Source organism: Culex pipiens, chromosome 1 (genome assembly GCF_016801865.2).
Source record: "Culex pipiens pallens isolate TS chromosome 1, TS_CPP_V2, whole genome shotgun sequence".
Lineage (NCBI taxonomy): Eukaryota > Metazoa > Arthropoda > Insecta > Diptera > Culicidae > Culex > Culex pipiens.
This window is the reverse complement of record NC_068937.1, coordinates 37,458,045-37,476,040: the sequence shown is the minus strand read 5'-3', so window position 1 is coordinate 37,476,040 and position 17,996 is coordinate 37,458,045. Positions and strand designations below refer to the sequence as shown.

General features: G+C 37.3%; 1 protein-coding gene across 3 annotated transcripts in view; it reads left to right on the top strand.

Annotated features, from left to right (window-relative positions):
* Positions 1–17,996, top strand: part of LOC120414169 (histone lysine acetyltransferase CREBBP) — a 52,976-nt gene that overhangs the window by 33,100 nt on the left and 1,880 nt on the right. For 2 of the 3 annotated variants that reach the window (XM_039575225.2, XM_039575226.2), the window contains exons 6-14: positions 6,530–6,634; positions 6,711–7,656; positions 10,787–11,020; positions 11,085–11,315; positions 11,380–11,777; positions 14,627–15,080; positions 15,158–15,556; positions 15,623–15,940; positions 15,999–16,331. In XM_039575225.2, coding sequence (XP_039431159.1) covers positions 6,530–6,634; positions 6,711–7,656; positions 10,787–11,020; positions 11,085–11,315; positions 11,380–11,777; positions 14,627–15,080; positions 15,158–15,556; positions 15,623–15,940; positions 15,999–16,331 — 3,418 coding nt within the window. The remainder of the gene's footprint in view (positions 1–6,529; positions 6,635–6,710; positions 7,657–10,786; positions 11,021–11,084; positions 11,316–11,379; positions 11,778–14,626; positions 15,081–15,157; positions 15,557–15,622; positions 15,941–15,998; positions 16,332–17,996) is intronic. The other variant, XM_039575227.2, reaches the window with a different exon arrangement.

Here is a 17,996-nt window from a genome sequence, read left to right as displayed (position 1 = left end):
ATGCATTTTTCAAATCTGTTATCGCCGCCATTTTGGCCACCATCTTGGATTTTTAAAATTCTAAATTATTTTAAAGTAGTTTATGGGTCAGAACCTAAGCGACCTAAAAAAAGGCATCGAAAAACTTTTGTTTTTTCGTGATTCGAATATGAGAGAGAGGTGGAAGAAGAAGAAAACAATTATACATATATTATTATTATTGAAAGAATAAAGCGCGAACCCGCAGAGAGAAAAAAAAAAAAAAAAAAAATATCCGAAGATTCGTTTATCCGAAGTGACATTTTTTCGAGGCCTTCGGGTAATCGAGTCTGGACTGTAGTTATTTTTAGGTTAAATTATTCAACAAAATTGTCTTTGTTTATTTTGCCTACTTTTGAAAAAAAAATATTCGAAAAGCTGAGAATATTCTCCACAATTTGCTTTTTTCAACATTGTTGATCCGATCCTTCAATTGCTGAGAATTTAGGTAAGTAAAAAGTAAATCTTTCCCAGTTCCTGAGGGGAACACCCTTGAAGAGTATCGGGGCCGGCATTTACAAAGCGGATTCAGTGGCAGTTTCATTTTCAACTTAATGTTAACATGTTAAGGTTAATGTTAACATTCCATAGGTCGCCTCCCTAAGGTGTCGTGATAAGGTCCAGTTTGTGACGATACACTACCTTCCCTTTACTAAGCAATCGATTCCAGAAGGGAAAAGATAACCAGTTGTGTTGGTCCGAGCCGGGATTTGAACCCCGATCTACCGCTTACGAGACGGAAGCGTTACCACTGGGCTACGTGGCTCGGTGAGAATTTAGGCCTTGCAAAGAATTAAAATGATAAAATCTTGACTTTTTTTTGATAAGGTCCTATAAACAAATGTAAACATTGAGTGTATCCCTTTCACACCTTATGTCAAAGTCCATCGGAGTAAGCGGGATACACTCAATGTTTACATTTGTTTATAGGACCTTATCAAAAAAAAGTCAAGAAATATAGTTTTTTATAGTTTTATCAAATTGACCCTCAATTATCAATCTATGTTTTCTTGTAAACTATTGATCAGATTTTCAATGTTCAAAAGTGAAAGTTGTGTGAAATTTTCTTAACTCCCTGAAAAAAAAAGTTTCAGGTTTTTTCAAATGGGCTTAAATCGTGTTACTGCTTAAATTTTCTACTCTTTCAAGTGAATATAATTTAATTTCTTTTTAATCAAGCCAAAAATTAAAAAAAATTGGTAATATTCGGAATTTTAAAATGTTAGGCTTGATTGAAAAAATAAATAAAATGGTTTTACTGCTTTTCGAAAAAAAAAGAAAAATTGTGTTTATTCTTCATTAAATATTTTAAAATAATAAAAAATAACATATTTCTAAAATTTCAACATAAACATGATTTTAAATTGAAATCTATGCACTTTTTTAACAAAAAAAAATGCAGTAATTTTTTATTGCAAATTTCAATCTTCATCTTGAAATGAAATTTAAAATGGCGAATTACGAATTTCATAACTTTGCCCTTTTTTTGTTTTTTCAAGGTGAAACGAGACGCCATTTTTAGACAACTTTTGTTCAACTGAAATAAATTTGTGGACTATACCGATTTCTTGCCATCGTTATATTTATCATCTGCAACACACAGAACTTTTTTAAGTTACGGTAATTTACTCAAAGCTGCGTAAAAAAACTCGAATCGTGGTGTCAAAATGGCGGCGTCTTCCCGTTTCACCTTAATGTTTTTTTTTTTTTCAGTAATGAAAAAATACATTTTTTTCAGAATTTAACTTTTTTATGATACAGCCCAGACTCGATTATCCGAAGCCTCGATTATCCGAAGGTTTGTATGGGACTTCGGATTATCGAATCAAGAACATTTTTTTTTCGTTTTTTTATTTTCTTACTTTCAACATCAAATTCGAGTTCTGCGACCCCATTTTTGTAAAATTTTAATAGATGAATGCCTCTATTAATTAAAAAATGCATTTTTAATATTTTATCATCGTAATTTTAAAAAAAAATAATAACTTAAAAGTAGTTTAAGGGTCATACTAAAGCTCAAAAACTCAAAAAATAAGAACGATGTAGAAACAAATTTTCATCCAAATTAATAGAATACGAACAAAAATTTAATTTTTTTTTTTTTTTGTAGAATTACTCTTATGTAAGTTCTTAATGATTTTTTTTTTAAATTTAATCGGAAATCTAATCCTTACTTATTATTACAGTATTTCTTCGGTAACTGGACTGTAAATTTATGTACAAGTACCAAATGTTGCTCATAATTTGCGCTAGCCAATATTAAAGCGTAATTACTACGTAATGATTGGTTTAACCACAACAACAACATGATAAGATTGCATAGTTCGTAGTCCCTTGCCGTCAACAACCATCACTAGCAAACTAAATCGCAAAACTTCTCTTCTCAAGTCTAAAAGTTCTAAACAAGCCTGGCGCGCAGCGCAATGCGAGAGAAACCGCGCAAAAACACAAATCCACGAAAAGCGCGCGATTCGGCGGCAAGCCCCCACATTCCCAGCAGTATAATAGCTAGTCACTTGAATTAGAAGGAGGAAGCATCGTACTCTCCAAACTCAATGTCGGAAGCGTTCGCAGCAAAACCCCGTAATTTGCGCGTTCAACACCTTCTGCCGCGATCAGACGATTTTCTTCGTCGTCGTACGATCGCGAGTGAGAGAGTTCATTCCGTGTTGACGTGGTCACTCACTCAAATCGCTCTCTCTCCCTCTCTCAAATTTGAGAAAATCAGCCCCTTCGTCTCTGTAGTTGTGGCAACGAGAAATCAACAACGAGCGAGACCGCCGTCACGTTTCGTCTCGCTTGCGTGAGCAAACTTTCTCTTATCGCTCTCTTGCTTTACGGGTGCTCTCAGCTCATTATTCTCTCTATCTGAAAATCGATCAGCCGTGCGAGAGTGCGAGCGGCCGAGATACCGTTTCCTCGACGAAACGAACGGGAGTGTCTGCCACGAATCTCGACTCTCGCTGTGCTAGTGTTAGTCTGAGAGGGAGAAAACTTTAACTAGTGTGCGTACAATCTCTTCTTCAACTTGGTTGTGGAGGGGATAAAATTGGTTCATTCTCTCGATTCTCTTTTTCTTGTGGTGCTCAAAGAGTGAGTTCATTCTCCAGCCAGCCAGCAAGCATCTGAACGCGAAATGGATTTGATTCCATAAAAGCGACTTTTGCACACAATGTGGCGAGATGTTTGTGATGGGAAACAAAGAGCACCCAATGTTTATTGGCTTGTTTCGCTGCAAGAGACTTCAATGCGAATTGGTGCGTTTTTGTTGCCTTTTTACTAAATTTTCTACGTTTATTCTATTCGTTTATCAGCGGAAATTTTCTTTTTTTATTGCAAAATTTTTAATAGAACTATCGATGCTTTTTTTTTTCATTTTTAGTGAAGTTTCTTAATTTATATAAAAAAACGTTACTTAATCCACCTTTAGGTGGTTGGTGCCTTCTCCATATTCATAAAGTCAATACATTCAGTAAAAATAGCAACATTCCCCCTTAACATGTTTAACAAATCAACTTTATTACTCATTTCTTTTGATATGGTTCGCAGACCATCAATTTTTCTGGCTCATCGGCAAGGTCTGATAAAAAAAACCTATCCAACGATAGTTCGCATGGAAGATTCAGACAATATTTTTATCACAATATCTGAAATCAAACCTCTAAAAAGCGTATAAATAACACTTAAGTGCCAATAACTTTTGATAGGATTGTCAGATCCTTGATGTTTTAGGCTCATTTGAAAGGTCTTTCGATTATCTAACTAACGATGGGTCGCATGATGGACCCGGACATCATTTTCATTGAAATATCTGAGATCCGGCCTCCAAAAAGTGTATAAATAACACTTAAGTGCTAATAACTTTTGATAGGGTTATCAGATCTTCAATGTTTTGGGCTCATTGGAAAGGTCTTTTTAATACCTTTCTGAAAATGTATAACATGACTGGGTTTCTTACAAAAACCACCCTTTTTACAATCTTCCGGACATACGCCAAAATCGTTTTTTTAGCATAACTTTTGAAGTGCTTTACTAAACTTCATAATTTTCAATAGGGACTTATGGGACCCCAAGACGAATCGAATGAGACCAAAACGGTCCAAATCGGTTAAGCCAGTGCTGAGATAATCGAGTGCATATTTTTTGGTGCACAGACCCACATCCCTACACACACACACACACACACACACACACACAGACATTTGCTCAGAATTCGATTCTGAGTCGATAGGTATACGTGAAGGTGGGTCTACGAGGTCAAATTAAGAAGTTCATTTTTCGAGTGATTTTATAGCCTTTCCTCAGTAAGGTGAGGAAGGCAAAAACCAAGCTAAATTTATCCTTTCTTTATAAAAAAAAACGTTACTTAAACCACCTTTAGGTGGTTGGTGCCTTCCTCTCATTTATAATGATTCCAACCCCCCTAAAGTGTCCACATGTTTATGGATCTTCCCTAACGTTCGCAGCACCTAAGAGGTCCTAATAAAAATAAATGATGAGTAAAAAAAAGACTACCTGCAGACTTTTTGTCAAGATTATACAGACACGGCCTTTGAGGAAAATGGCATCCCTCTACACGGCTTTTTCGTGGCGATCAGACCCGACCAGTTGAGGTTATGTGAATTCAGACCGTTTTTTAAACTGCTTGTAATTTAAGATAGGTAAGTCAGATCCTGAAAATTCGTACTCCACCTAAAAGGTCTTCTCATATGCTTTCTAAAAATATATAACATGTGAGGGTTTCATGAAAAAACCACCCTTTTTACCATAATTTTAATTTAATATGAAACAGTTTTTTTTAACATAGCTTTTTAAATACACGATAAAACTGCATGAATTCAAATAGCAACTTAGGGGACGTTAAGACGGATCGATTAAAACCATTCCGGCCAAAATTGGTTGAGCCTGTGACGAGATATTCCAGTGACATTGATTTGGTACACATGTCTACATACAGCCAAACACACAGACATTTGCTCAGCTGATGATTTTGAGTCGATATGTACAAATGAAGGTAGGTCTAGGAGGTCTAATTAAAAAGTTCATTTTTCGAGTGATTTTATAGCCTTTCTTCAGTAAGGTGAGGAAGGCAAAATCTTACAAACTTAAACATATTTTTTTTATTTTAACAATTATTTTAAAAGTTTTTTTTATGATTTTTTTTGTTGATAAAATTATTTAATATTTAAAAAAAATAATTACTATGCTAAAAACAACTTGAATTCCAAAATTTAAAACTGAAGAATTGAACTATTCAAGAAATAATTATTACAGAAATTAATACAGATAAAATTCCTCAATATTTAAAAGATAATAATTTACTATACTAATAACAACTTGAATTCCAAAATGTAAAACTCAAGAATTGAACAATTCAAGAAATAATAAAAAAATAAACTCAAGCAATACAAAAATCTAGAATTTGAGAACTCTAACATTTCAAAATTGATAAATTCTTAAAGTCTCGGTTGCCGCCATTTTTATATAAAGTTCGGATCTTCAGACTTCTGATAGTCGAGTATGAACTATAATTAAATTTTCAGTTCCCTAGATTTTTTAATTTTTTTTTTTTAGTAATTTTTTTTTAACCTTGAGAATTTTCCTTTGTTGTTTTCTCAATTTTTGAACTTTATTTCTTAAATGTATTCATGATTTAATTATCATTAATTTAATTTTGAATATTTGTATATAAGAAGTTCAATTTGCTAATTTTCAACTTTAAAATTTTTGAACTTCTAAATTTAGGTTTTTTAATTTATAAATTTTTGAATGTTTTATTTTATTTTTTGTTTTTTTTTTTAATTTACGATTTTTTGATTTCTGAATTCCCGATTTTTTGTTTTTGTGTCTGAAAATGTTTGCGTTACGTTATGAAAGAACGCTCCCTAGTTGCTGGTATTGAAAAAATCTGCTGGATCAGCAAAAATTTGGACAAATATTGGCAAATTCAAAGTAGCAATTCTTCTAATTCGCCGTTTTAATTTCAAATGATTTTGAAATAATAATTTCAACCTTTAGTTTCTAACAAAAATGAAAAAAAAAAACAAAATGCAGAAGAAAAAAAAATCCGTTTTTTTGGTTTTGCTGCCAATTTAGAAGATATTTCATACCAGTTCATGCAGAGTTAAAAAAAAAGTATCGATTCTCAAGATATTGCTTCTTTCATGTCTTGTTCTAATTGTAGTAAACTAACCAAACCATATTTGTCCTAATAAATATCACAACTCATTAACTCATTTCCCTTTGTCTCAAGCATTGCCTCATTGTGTACTAACAAATTAAACCTCCTTCTAATGGATTCCCAATCATTTTGTTTCTTCTATGCAAAAAAAACCAAAACATCACCTGCCATGCGAACTCAAAATTCAAATGCCACCACCAAAACTAATTTTCGGACTTCCCAACCACCACCACCACCGCCAATCAATCATTACCACCACCACCATCATTGTGTTTGTGTGCGCCAAATATCACTACTCTTGGAAACAAAAAACAACATCCTAAACTAAAGCTCTTTCGGTGCCCTGTCCACCAGATACACGTACTGTCAGAAGTGCTTCAACGATATCCCCGGCGACATGGTGACGCTCGGCGACGACCCGATGCAGACGCAGACGTGAGTACTACCCCCTCTCTCTCTTTGCCGGACGTTCCGGATTGTAATTTTGTGTTTCTCGTTTCCCCCTTCGCAGTCAAATCAAAAAGGACCAGTTCAAGGAGATGAAGAACGACCACCTGGAGCTGGAACCGTTCCTGGACTGTCTCGATTGTGGCCGCAAGCAGCACCAGATTTGCGTGCTCTACCTGGAGCAGATCTGGCCGGGTGGGTTCGTGTGCGACAACTGCCTCAAGAAGAAGGGCACCAAGCGGAAAGACAACAAGTCGAACGCCAAGCGGCTGCCGACGTCCAAGCTGGGCACGTACATCGAAACGCGCGTCAACAACTTCCTCAAGAAGAAAGAGGCGGGCGCGGGCGAGGTCCACATCCGCGTCGTGTCCAGCTCGGACAAGATGGTCGAGGTGAAGCCCGGCATGCGGAGTCGGTTCGTGGACAACAACGAAATGTTGGCCGAGTTTCCGTACCGCGCCAAGGCGCTGTTTGCGTTCGAGGAGGTGGACGGCATCGACGTGTGCTTCTTCGGCATGCACGTCCAGGAGTACGGGTCGGAGTGTGCCGCACCCAACACCCGACGTGTCTACATTGCCTACCTCGACTCGGTGCACTTTTTCCAGCCGCGCCAGTACCGAACCTCGGTCTACCACGAGATCCTGCTCGGCTACATGGACTACGCGAAGCAGCTCGGCTACACGATGGCCCACATCTGGGCGTGTCCGCCCTCCGAAGGGGACGACTACATCTTCCACTGTCACCCGCCGGAGCAGCGAATCCCCAAGCCCAAGCGGCTCCAGGAGTGGTACAAAAAGATGCTCGACAAGGGCATGGTCGAGCGCACCATCCAGGACTACAAGGACATCCTGAAGCAGGCCATGGAGGACAAGCTGCAGTCGGCGTCCGAGCTGCCGTACTTTGAGGGTGACTTTTGGCCGAACGTCCTCGAGGAGAGCATCAAGGAGCTGGACCAGGAGGAGGAGGAAAAGCGCAAGCAGGCGGAGCGTGAGGAGGCGGCGGCGAATGCGGTAAGTGTGGGAGGATTTTGTGGGTGCTGCCATCTGGTTTTTGAAACTTGAATTAAGTCGAGTTGCATGCAAGGTTGCGTGTGATTTGCAGTAGAATGCCAAAAGTTTCCAATCATTAAACAAAATTATTCATTATTCAGGAAATTTTGACAAATTTTTCATTATAGTGTTAAATTGGTTTTCGATCAACAATCTTACAAAAAAATTAAATTTGTCTCATTCATCAATCATTTCTGAAATTCAAAAAATCTATGAATTCGAATGATTCTAAACATTAAAAAAAACTAAAAAAAATCTTAAAGCCTAAAATTCCTGCATTTCAAAAAATCTTGAATTATAAAATTCTTGTATTCTATAATTTTTTTTTTAATCCAAAATTGCTGAAAAATCCTCATTTTTTTAATTATTAAATTCCTGAATTCTTAAATAATTGTACTCCTTAATTCTTGAAATAGAAATATTTTTTTTAATTTGATTAAAATTCTTGAAAATTTAAGAAATTTTTCAATTTACAAATTCCTAAATGCTGCAATTCTTGAATAAATATCGTTTTAAATTCCGAAATTTTTAAATTCTTTTACTTGAATTATAAGATTGTAAAGTGCCAACATTTGCAATATCTACAATTACATTAATTCGGATAACCTTGGAAAAAAAAATTAAAATTCCAAAACAAAAAAATAATCCACGAATTGAAAAAAATTGTATTTAAAAATTAAAAAATCGTAAAGAAAAAACCAGTTAAATAATGAAAAAAATCAGAAATGGCAAATAAAAAAATCAAAAAAAATATACTAAGGAATTTTAAAACTTAAATTCAAAAAATCGAAAACACCATGATGAAATAAAATATAATTCCAAACACCTAAAAAATAAGATTTAAAAAAATCAGATATAAAGGGATTTCAAAATTTGGGTCTTCAACCTACAATGTGACTACAAGAATACTCCAAAGTTATCTGATTAACTGTAATATTAGATGGTGCAAATCTGCCCACCATTGAAAAAACGGCTAATATCCACTTTTGACCAAATCGAGATATTAGCACCAGGTGGTAGAGGATGTTCCAACTCATCTTCTGGAACTTGAATTTCACTGAAATAGTGTTTAGACTTGGCTGCCGATGCGAAAAACCAAACGGCTAATATGCCACTCTTATGGAAAATTGCCTTGACGGAGATTTTGTGACAAACACTAAAACGCGTTTTTCTCGGAATACTTGATTTGGCATAATAGCCGAATTTTCAATTATGGGCAGAAATAGTGGCACTTTAGAATTATTATTTTTTTTAAAGAAGTATTTAAGAATTTCGGAATTGTATAATTAACTAATTTGAAAATTTCAGCATTTCGGAATTTGAAAATATACAAATTTAAAAATTACTAGAACTTTTCAATAATTTTAAAGAAATTTTGGAATTGTTAAATTTCTAATTTAAGAATTAAAGAAGTTAATAATTTTGGAATTTAGGATTTTTTTTATATTTTTTTTGATTTTTTTTTATTTTTTAAAATTTTTATTTTTTTAGAATTTAAAGTTTTTTTAATTTTTGTTTTTTGGATTTTTTGAATTTTTGAATTTTTTGAATCCTTCGAATTTGTTTTTAATTTTTAGATTTTTCAAGCATTTTAAAATTATTTTTAAAATTTTTTATTTTAAAATAAAGGAATTTGAAAATTTAGGATTTTCATAAATTTTTAGAATTCAGGAATTTAAGAAATTTTGAGTTTTAGAATTTCTGGATTTTATAATTTAAAAACAGAATTTTTAAATTTCGTATTGTTTGAAAATTTCCAATTTTTTGAATATTTAGAACTTTTTGACTTTTCAGAATTTAAAAAAAAAATGAATTGAAAATTTAAGAATTTTTTAAACTTCTAGAAGTTTAAAATTTATGAATTTTAAAATTTACGATTTTTAGATTTTTAAGAATGTTTAGAGTTCTTCAAATTTTTAGACAACAATTTTAGAATGTTAAAGTTTAAGAACTTGAAAGTTTGAAGATTTTTCAAATTTTCCAGAATTTTTTAAATTTACATTTTTTTTAATTTATGATTTTTAAAATTAAAGATTTTAAGAAAAGAAATATGTTATGATTTCAGGAATATGGGAATCTAATTGTTTAGGGATTTCCGAATTTAGTAATTTAAGAAATTTTGAGTTTTAGAATTTTTAGAAGTTAGGAATTTAATGAATTTTGAGTTTTAGAATTTCTGGATTTTATAATTAAAAAAAATAGAATTTTTAAATTTAGTATTATTTGAAAATTTATTTTTTTTTTGAATATTTAGAACTTTTTGACTTTTTAGAATTAAAAAAAATTTTAGAATGTTAAAATTTAGGAACTTGAAAGTTTTCAGTTTTTTGAACTTTTAAAATGTTAAAATTTTCAATTTTTTTTTGAATTTTTAGAATGCATCTTATTCTTAAATTTTAGAATTTTGGAAAAGAAATATGTAAGGATTTCAGGAATTTAAGAATCTAATAGTTTAGGGATTTTGGAATTTTAGAAATTGTGAGTTTCAGAATTTTGAGAATTTCTGGATTTTAGGATTTCAGAATCTTTGAATTTTTAGAATATTTAGAATTTTTAGAATTTTCAAATTTTACAGCTTTTAAATTTTGTAGAATTTTAGAAAAAAATGTGTAGGATTTTAGGAATTTAGATATCTGTAAATTTACAGATTTTAGAATTTCAGAATTTTTAAATGTTTAGACAACTACAACTTTGAAATTTTAGAATTAAAAAAAATGAGTACGATTTTATAAATTAAGGAATCTAGAATCTAGATTTTAGAACTTAAGAATTAAAGAATTTCAGAATTTAATAATTTCAGAATTTTGAATTTTAAGAATTCAGGAATTTTAGAATTTATAAGAATTGAATCAATTTAAAAAAGTCTAAATTTTTACATTTTCTTGAGATTACAGTTATTTTCGGTTCATTGGCGTGCTAAACAAGATAAAATCCGGTGAAATTTGTTCGGATTTTTTTTAATTTTCTAAAAATCTCCATCTTCGGTTTTCGTGCTATTTTTTGACAGCTGAAAACCCTTATCTAATGTGTGTGCCCTGGAATCTACTAACCAAACCCAACGTTGCACTCCTCTCCTCTTTTTTTTGTACAGATCATGTCGATGAACGACGACAGCGACACCGGCGCGGACGGCAAGAAGAAGGGCGGCCAGAAGAAGGCGAAAAAATCGAACAAATCGAAAGCCGCCCAGCGCAAGAACAACAAAAAGTCCAACGAGCAGATCGGCAACGATCTCAGCGCGAAGATCTTCGCCACGATGGAAAAGCACAAGGAGGTGTTCTTCGTGATCCGGCTGCACTCGGCCCAGTCGGCGGCCTCGCTGGCGGTGAGTTGGAACCATGTTGAAAGAGAGAAGTTCGTGTTTCTAATTCCTGTTTCTGTTTGCACAGCCCATCCAAGATCCGGACCCGCTCATCAACTGTGACCTGATGGACGGGCGGGACGCGTTCCTGACGATGGCCCGGGACAAGCACTACGAGTTTTCGTCGCTCCGGCGGGCCCAGTTCAGTACGCTGTGCATGCTGTACGAGCTGCACAACCAGGGCCAGGACAAGTTTGTGTACACGTGCAACAACTGCAAGAACCACGTCGAGACGCGCTACCACTGCACCGTGTGTGATGTAAGTTGAAGAGTCAGAAGAGCGAATGTTTGAATTGGAGCGTAATCTTTGTGTTTCCCCTCAGGACTTTGACCTGTGTATTACGTGCAAGGACAAGGTTGGTCACCAGCACAAAATGGACAAGCTCGGGTTCGACCTGGACGATGGCTCGTCCCCGACGGACATCAAGCAGACCAATCCGCAGGAGGCGCGCAAGCAGTCCATCCAGCGGTGCATCCAGTCGCTGGTGCACGCGTGTCAGTGCCGAGACGCCAACTGCCGGCTGCCGAGCTGTCAGAAGATGAAGCGCGTCGTGCAGCACACGAAGCACTGCAAGCGGAAGACGCACGGCGGCTGTCCGATCTGCAAGCAGCTGATTGCGCTGTGCTGTTACCACGCCAAGCACTGCCAGGAGGCCAAGTGTCTGGTGCCGTTCTGTCCGAACATCAAGCACAAGCTGAAGCAGCAGCAGCTGCAGCAGAGGTATGTAGGAGTTTTGTTTCGCTCTCTTTTTATTTCGTTGCAATGTTTAGGTTTGGAAATTCTCAAAATTTCATTTTCGTCGTCATTTTCGTATCCGCGGGCCGGCAGTGAAATTATGAAAAATTATAATCTGTGTATCAGGCTTATGCTGATACAACTTATTTCATATTCAGGGTATTGGGTGATGACAGCTCTCGCGCTGCTTACAGTGACCCATTTCGAGGTTTCTGGGCGTTGTCCGGCTCCGCCAAAACTTAGAAAGTAATTCTGTAAAATTTGGCTATTTTTGACATTTGTGATTTAATATATTAATATAATATATTAACTTTCTTAAATTGATTTTAAAATTACAAAATTATTGTTATTGAATAGGGCAGAAAATTAAACAAAAGTTTCATTCCTTCTCATGGAAAATTGAACCAATGTTATTCAAAATATTGACTGTTAAAAATAAATTGAGGTGACAATGAGAAAAACTAATTGTTCACAAAAAAAAATCATCTTAAAAACCAGCCAATTTAGCGATTTTTTTTCTTATGATTTCGAACATATTTCTTCAAGGCTGGCTAATATTTTTAAATTGCAAAAAAAAAACAATGAGCGTTTGGTACGGTATGTCCACGCATCCCACCTCTTATATAAATTCTGTGGAGAGTGGTCCGTTCACTTAATCCTCTCTGCGGTAAACACAACGCAGTAGGGCTGGCTGCTTTATTTTTGTAATACATTTTCGGGTGTTCTCGGATGCACTGCAATTATTAATAATGACAAGAAAAGTGCTTGAGGCGTAAGCTAATAACAAGACTTTCCATCATGCTTTCATCGGACTGGCTGCGTTTGTGTTAGATAAGATTAAATTGCAAAATAAAAAACAAAAATTTCTGAAGATTTTAACTTAAAAAAATGCCTTAACTTGGAAACAAAATTTGGATTTAAAATTTGATTATGCATTTAAAAATTGTTTGTACGACTATATTTTTCGACAACTATATTTTTTCCCAAAAAACAAGACTAATCACAAAAATAACAAAAGATGACATTAGTAAACAAAACATATTTAAAAAAAGGACTTCGCAAAAATTCGCTCAAGCGAAGTATTGTCACTCTAAGCTTGATTTAACTGGAAATTTGCACTTTTCCGTTTTTTTTATGTTTCGAAAAATTCAGAAAATTTCCTAAAATTCGTCTGACATTGAATATTTGACCTCTGGTTGCTGAGATACAGTAGATAAAAGAAAAACAAACAGGAAAATATTGAAGTTTTCAAAGTCACACCATTGTTGTAATGTTAAAAAATCAAACAATTGTGAAATTTTCTGATCTTTTCGAAAAAAAAAACATTTTGGAAATTGTGGATTCAAGACTAACATTTCAAAAAAGCCAAATATTCAATATTAATCATGCGCACTATTTAAAAAAACATCTGAAAATTGCATTTTTTAGTTAAAATCAAACTTTAAGTGGCCATATCTCTGGTTAAGCAGGTATCAGACTTTGGCAAATAAACTAACTCGCATTTTTTTACAGTTTGCCTGCATTTGTTTGCTGAAGGAGGTATTAGACTACGGCAAACAAACAAACAAACTCGCACATTTTGACAGTTTGTCAGTTTGTCTGCGTTGTTTGTTCGCCAACATTTGTTTGCAGAAGCGACTGCTTGCATACATTTGGCTTTGTTTGCGAGTTTGGCAAACTGTCAAACATAAAAAAGTGCTAGTTTGTGTGCCATAGTCTAATAGCTCCTTGAGACGTCAGCATGCATACATTATTGTTTGTTTCCGAGTTTGTCGCAAACAAGTTTGCATTTTTGGCAAACTGTCAAACACGAAAAAATGCGACTTTGTTTGTTTGTTTGTCATAGTCTAATACGTCCTTGAGTGTCGAAGCTCGCGACGGCTCCCACTGAAAATTTTGGCTCGAGCCTCGACTCGATTCAGGCTCGATCTAGAGCCAGATCGACTCGAGGCTCGAGCCAAAATTTTCAGTGGGAACCGTCGCGAGCTTCGACACTCAAGGACGTATTAGACTATGACAAACAAACAAACTCGCAAACAAACACACTTTTTGACAGTTTGCCTGCTATGTTTGTTTGCAGGAACGTCGGCCCACATACATTTGCCTTTGTTTGCGAGTTTGACAAATTGTCAAACATAAAAAAGTTCGAGTTTGTTTTTCATAGTCTAATACCTCCTTTATTCGATTAATATTTTTTTTTAACAAATCAAATTTCCATTGTTTCTTAGTAAAAAGCATTTAAAGGGCGTGCAACTTAAAGAATTTATGAATATGATGTTTTGCAAATTGATCGAAAACTGAGCGAAAAACGGACCTTTTGAAAACTAACCCGAGATATCTTGAAAACAATGCACTTAATCGAAATGTCTGCTGAGTAGTTTCCGATTGCAAATTTGATTGTACATTATAAACTGAAGTAAAAATAAATATTTCTATTTTCCAAAAAATACACTTAAAAAAATCAAAATTACCGGCATTTTTGTCCATTTTTTCTATGAAACAAAAATTGCATTACAACTTTAAAAATATATTCCTAGAGTACTTTTCCAAAAGGTCCTATGCGCCATGCCTTTTGAAAAAATAATCGAGATTTGTGCTCGATTTGCTCTTCATCCGCATTGGCCTTTTCTAATCTGTGATTTTCCTTTTCATTAGTATTTAGAATGAAATCCGGGGATTGTGGAGATGGCTGGGTCAGATAAAAAAAAAACGGAATCTCGTTAGGCAAAACGCTTAGGCCCAAAAAAATGGACCAAATTAGAAATTATTTTTTATTTATAATATTCGACTCAAAAACATGCTAACCAATTTCTAATTATTCTCCCCCATCCCAGACTGCAACAGCAACAACTACTGCGACGGCGAATGGCCGTAATGAACACGACTCGCATGGGCACCACGTCGACGCCTTCGATAGCCGCCTCCAGCGGGCCGAGCCCACTTCCGTCGGGTGGTCCCAGCGGTGGCATGAGCCCGGGCCCGAACAGCATGGGCGGTGGCGCCGGTCCAAGTCCGGGTGGTCCCGGCATGGGAGGCGGCGGCGGCGGCGGAATGGGTCCAGGTGGCATGAGTGGACCCGGCAGTGTCGGTTCCGTTGGCAGCGGGATGGGCATCGGTCCAGGCGGCATGGTGGGAACTCCCGGCGGCGGCATGAGCCCCTCGGCCGCGGCACCCAGTCCGCTGGGTCAGGTCGGTGGGCTGGGAAGCCCGCACGGGCCGGCCGGAATGTCCGGCATGAAGCAGGAGTCCCAGCCTCCGCCGCCGAACGTGATGCAGGCGCTGAAACAGGTAAGACCTTGGTGGTCGTGGGTGTTGCTGGGACTTGCTGTTTCTAAATGGGGAGAATTTTGTTTCGACTTCCGCAGGTTCAGGAGGAGGCCGCACGACAACAGGCACCGCACGGAAGCTTCGGCAAGGGACATCCGGGTGGGGCTCCGATGCCACCGCCGGTGATGCAGCGAGCGATTGCCGCCGGAGGTCACATGGGTGGCGTAGGCGGAGTTGGGCCCATGGGTGGCGTTGGTCCCCAGCAACAGCAACCGGTCGGAGGAGTTGGACCGATGGGTGGTCCAGGAGGGCCGGGAGTTGGCGTTGTGGGAGCCGGCGGTCAGAACGTGATGGCCCAGCTGGATCAGTGGGGCAACCCGAGGTATCCGAATGCCGGCGGTGTTCAGCAGAACCCCGGAGGAATGCGGCCGAACTTGCCCGGCATGATGCAGCAGGGACAGGGGCAAGGGCCGCAGCAACCGAATCCGATGCAGGGGGTAAGTTTTGGGAGTTTGTTTTTCTCTTTCGAGACTTAATTGCTAATACTACGATTTTCTTCTTAGGGCATGATGGGCGCCGGCGTCGGTGGCCAGCAGATGATGGGCGGCATGCGGCCCGGACCGGGTGGTGGCGTTTGCATCCAAGGCCCGGGAGGAGGAATGATTCCCAACCAGCAGCAGCAGGTCGTGGGAGGCCCGGGTCAGCAGCCGGGAGCGCCCGGTTCGCAGCTGCCAACGAATCAACCCAAGGCCGCCATTGCGCAGCTGATGGCGACGCTCAAGAACCCGCAGGCCGGACCCGAACAGCAACAGCAGCTGCTGTCGATCCTGAAGGCGAACCCGCAGCTGATGGCGGCCTTCATCAAGCAGCGGCAGCAGATGGTGAGTTTGAACTTGAGTCTTTTGAAGAAATGGTTTTAATCGATTGTTGCTTCCCCAGAACCAGAACCAGCAGAACCAAAACCAGGGTGGAATGCCCGGCCAGCAGCAGCAGCAACAGCAGCAGGGTCAGCAGAGCCAGCAGCAGGCGATGATGCAGCAGCATCCGGGTGGAGTCGGAGTTGGAGTGGGAGGAGTTGGCGTTGGGCCGGGTCAGCAGCAGCAGGGTGTCGGAGTCGGTCCCGGCCAGGGACCGGTCGTCGGTGGCATGGGCTATAATCCGGCGGCGGGTGGAGGGCCGATGGCGCCCAACAGGATGCAGGGCGGTGGCGTCCAGGGGATGGCCGGCGGGGGTAAACCCGGCGGCGGAAACCCGCAGATGCAGCAGATACCGGTGAGTACCATCCATACATCGTATGGCTCATAGCGATCCATTAAACTTTTGTTTTCCTTTACAAACTCTCATAGAAAATTAAATAGTTTTGCGAAGACTAAACAAATCGCTCCAAAATTTTGGGAAGTTTAAGACCCCAAAAAGTACTACAAAATTGCTGTGCTGGAAAATTGATTTTGTTATTTATCACATCTTTTTTAATAATCTGGGAAAAATCTTCAAATGGTAATTTAAGGCCTTTCGGACAACCTAGATAATCCTGAAAAAACGAAATTTGAAATTTACGTCAAAATTAGAATAACATTTATGTTTGAAACGGTTCATTTTCATTATGAAGAACCCAGAACCAAGGCTTTAAAAGGAAACGGTCACTGACAGTGATTGCATGACATTTGTGAGATCAGTCAGCATTCATAGACATCGACAGCGTTATTTTAATGTTCACACATCATTTCGAAGCGACCGTCTGTGAACGCACACGAAGTTGAAACGAACAAAACCGAGTTAGGCACTCAAGAAACATACTCTCTCTCTCTTTTACGCTCTCTCAACCTCTCTCATCATCGTGCGGTTCTGCTCTCATTTGTTCATACACGAATTCGTTTGAATGCATTCGTGGGGAAAGTGATCGGAATTAAGGGGCGAATGTCAAACGAACTTGTTCTGTGCGAATGTATTTCTGATTACAGTCAAATGACTGTGAGGGTGACTTTGCGTTGAATGTTGCTCAAATTTGCAGAAGCATCCAGTCTACAAGATAGAACTGATTTCTTCAGCAACACATTTTTGGGTCCCTTTTAAGACCGAATACACTGAAATAAAAATCGCGCCACTTCTATGAGGTTTTTTGTTTTTCAAGTTTAAATGTTAAATTTTGAGGTATTTTTGTATTTATTTACGAGAGACATAGCATCATGCATTTTTCGTCAGTATTTTTGTAACATCTCAGGCTATTCCCTCAACATTTTTGAACGAAAAAAAAAATAACTACTAGACTTAAAAATCAAAAAATCTCATAGATGTGGCGTGTATTTTTATTTCAGTGTATTTTTTAAAGAAAGCCCTTACAATTTCCTACAAGTTTGTCTTTTTTACTTTTTGGTACGATGCAACGGCTTCGAGATACAGTAATTTTTAAATTACAAACTACAAAAATATTTAAATACCTTACGCCCTTCTCAAATGTTAATTTCGGGTACATTTTGCTCCATATACACAAAAATGGCTTATATATGCCTAGGATAACATGTCTACAAAGTTTCATTGAAATCGGAGAGGGTCGGGTACAAAAGTACAAGAAAAATTCCTGATTTGAGCTGGAATTGCTCCGTAACAAATTTTAAAACCTCTGTAATTTTTCGTTACTTTAACTGTAAAAAATCATTTGTTTCATTTAGGCTATTTATAGCAAAAAAAAAATTAAGGTTTCTTTTGTTTTAAATTGCAGGGTTATTTTTTAGTATAACAATGTCCTAGAAAGTTGTAGAGCAATGTTACAAAAAGGGTTATTGCAGATTCGAAAACTACATTAAATTTCCCAAAAAAAATACATGCTATATTTTTTTACAGTTGAGTAACAAAAAATAGAAGAAATTTCAAAACTATTTTTTGTGTTTTTTTCTCGTTTTTTAGGGTTTTTTTTTTTTAAATTCTGATTACGCCAAT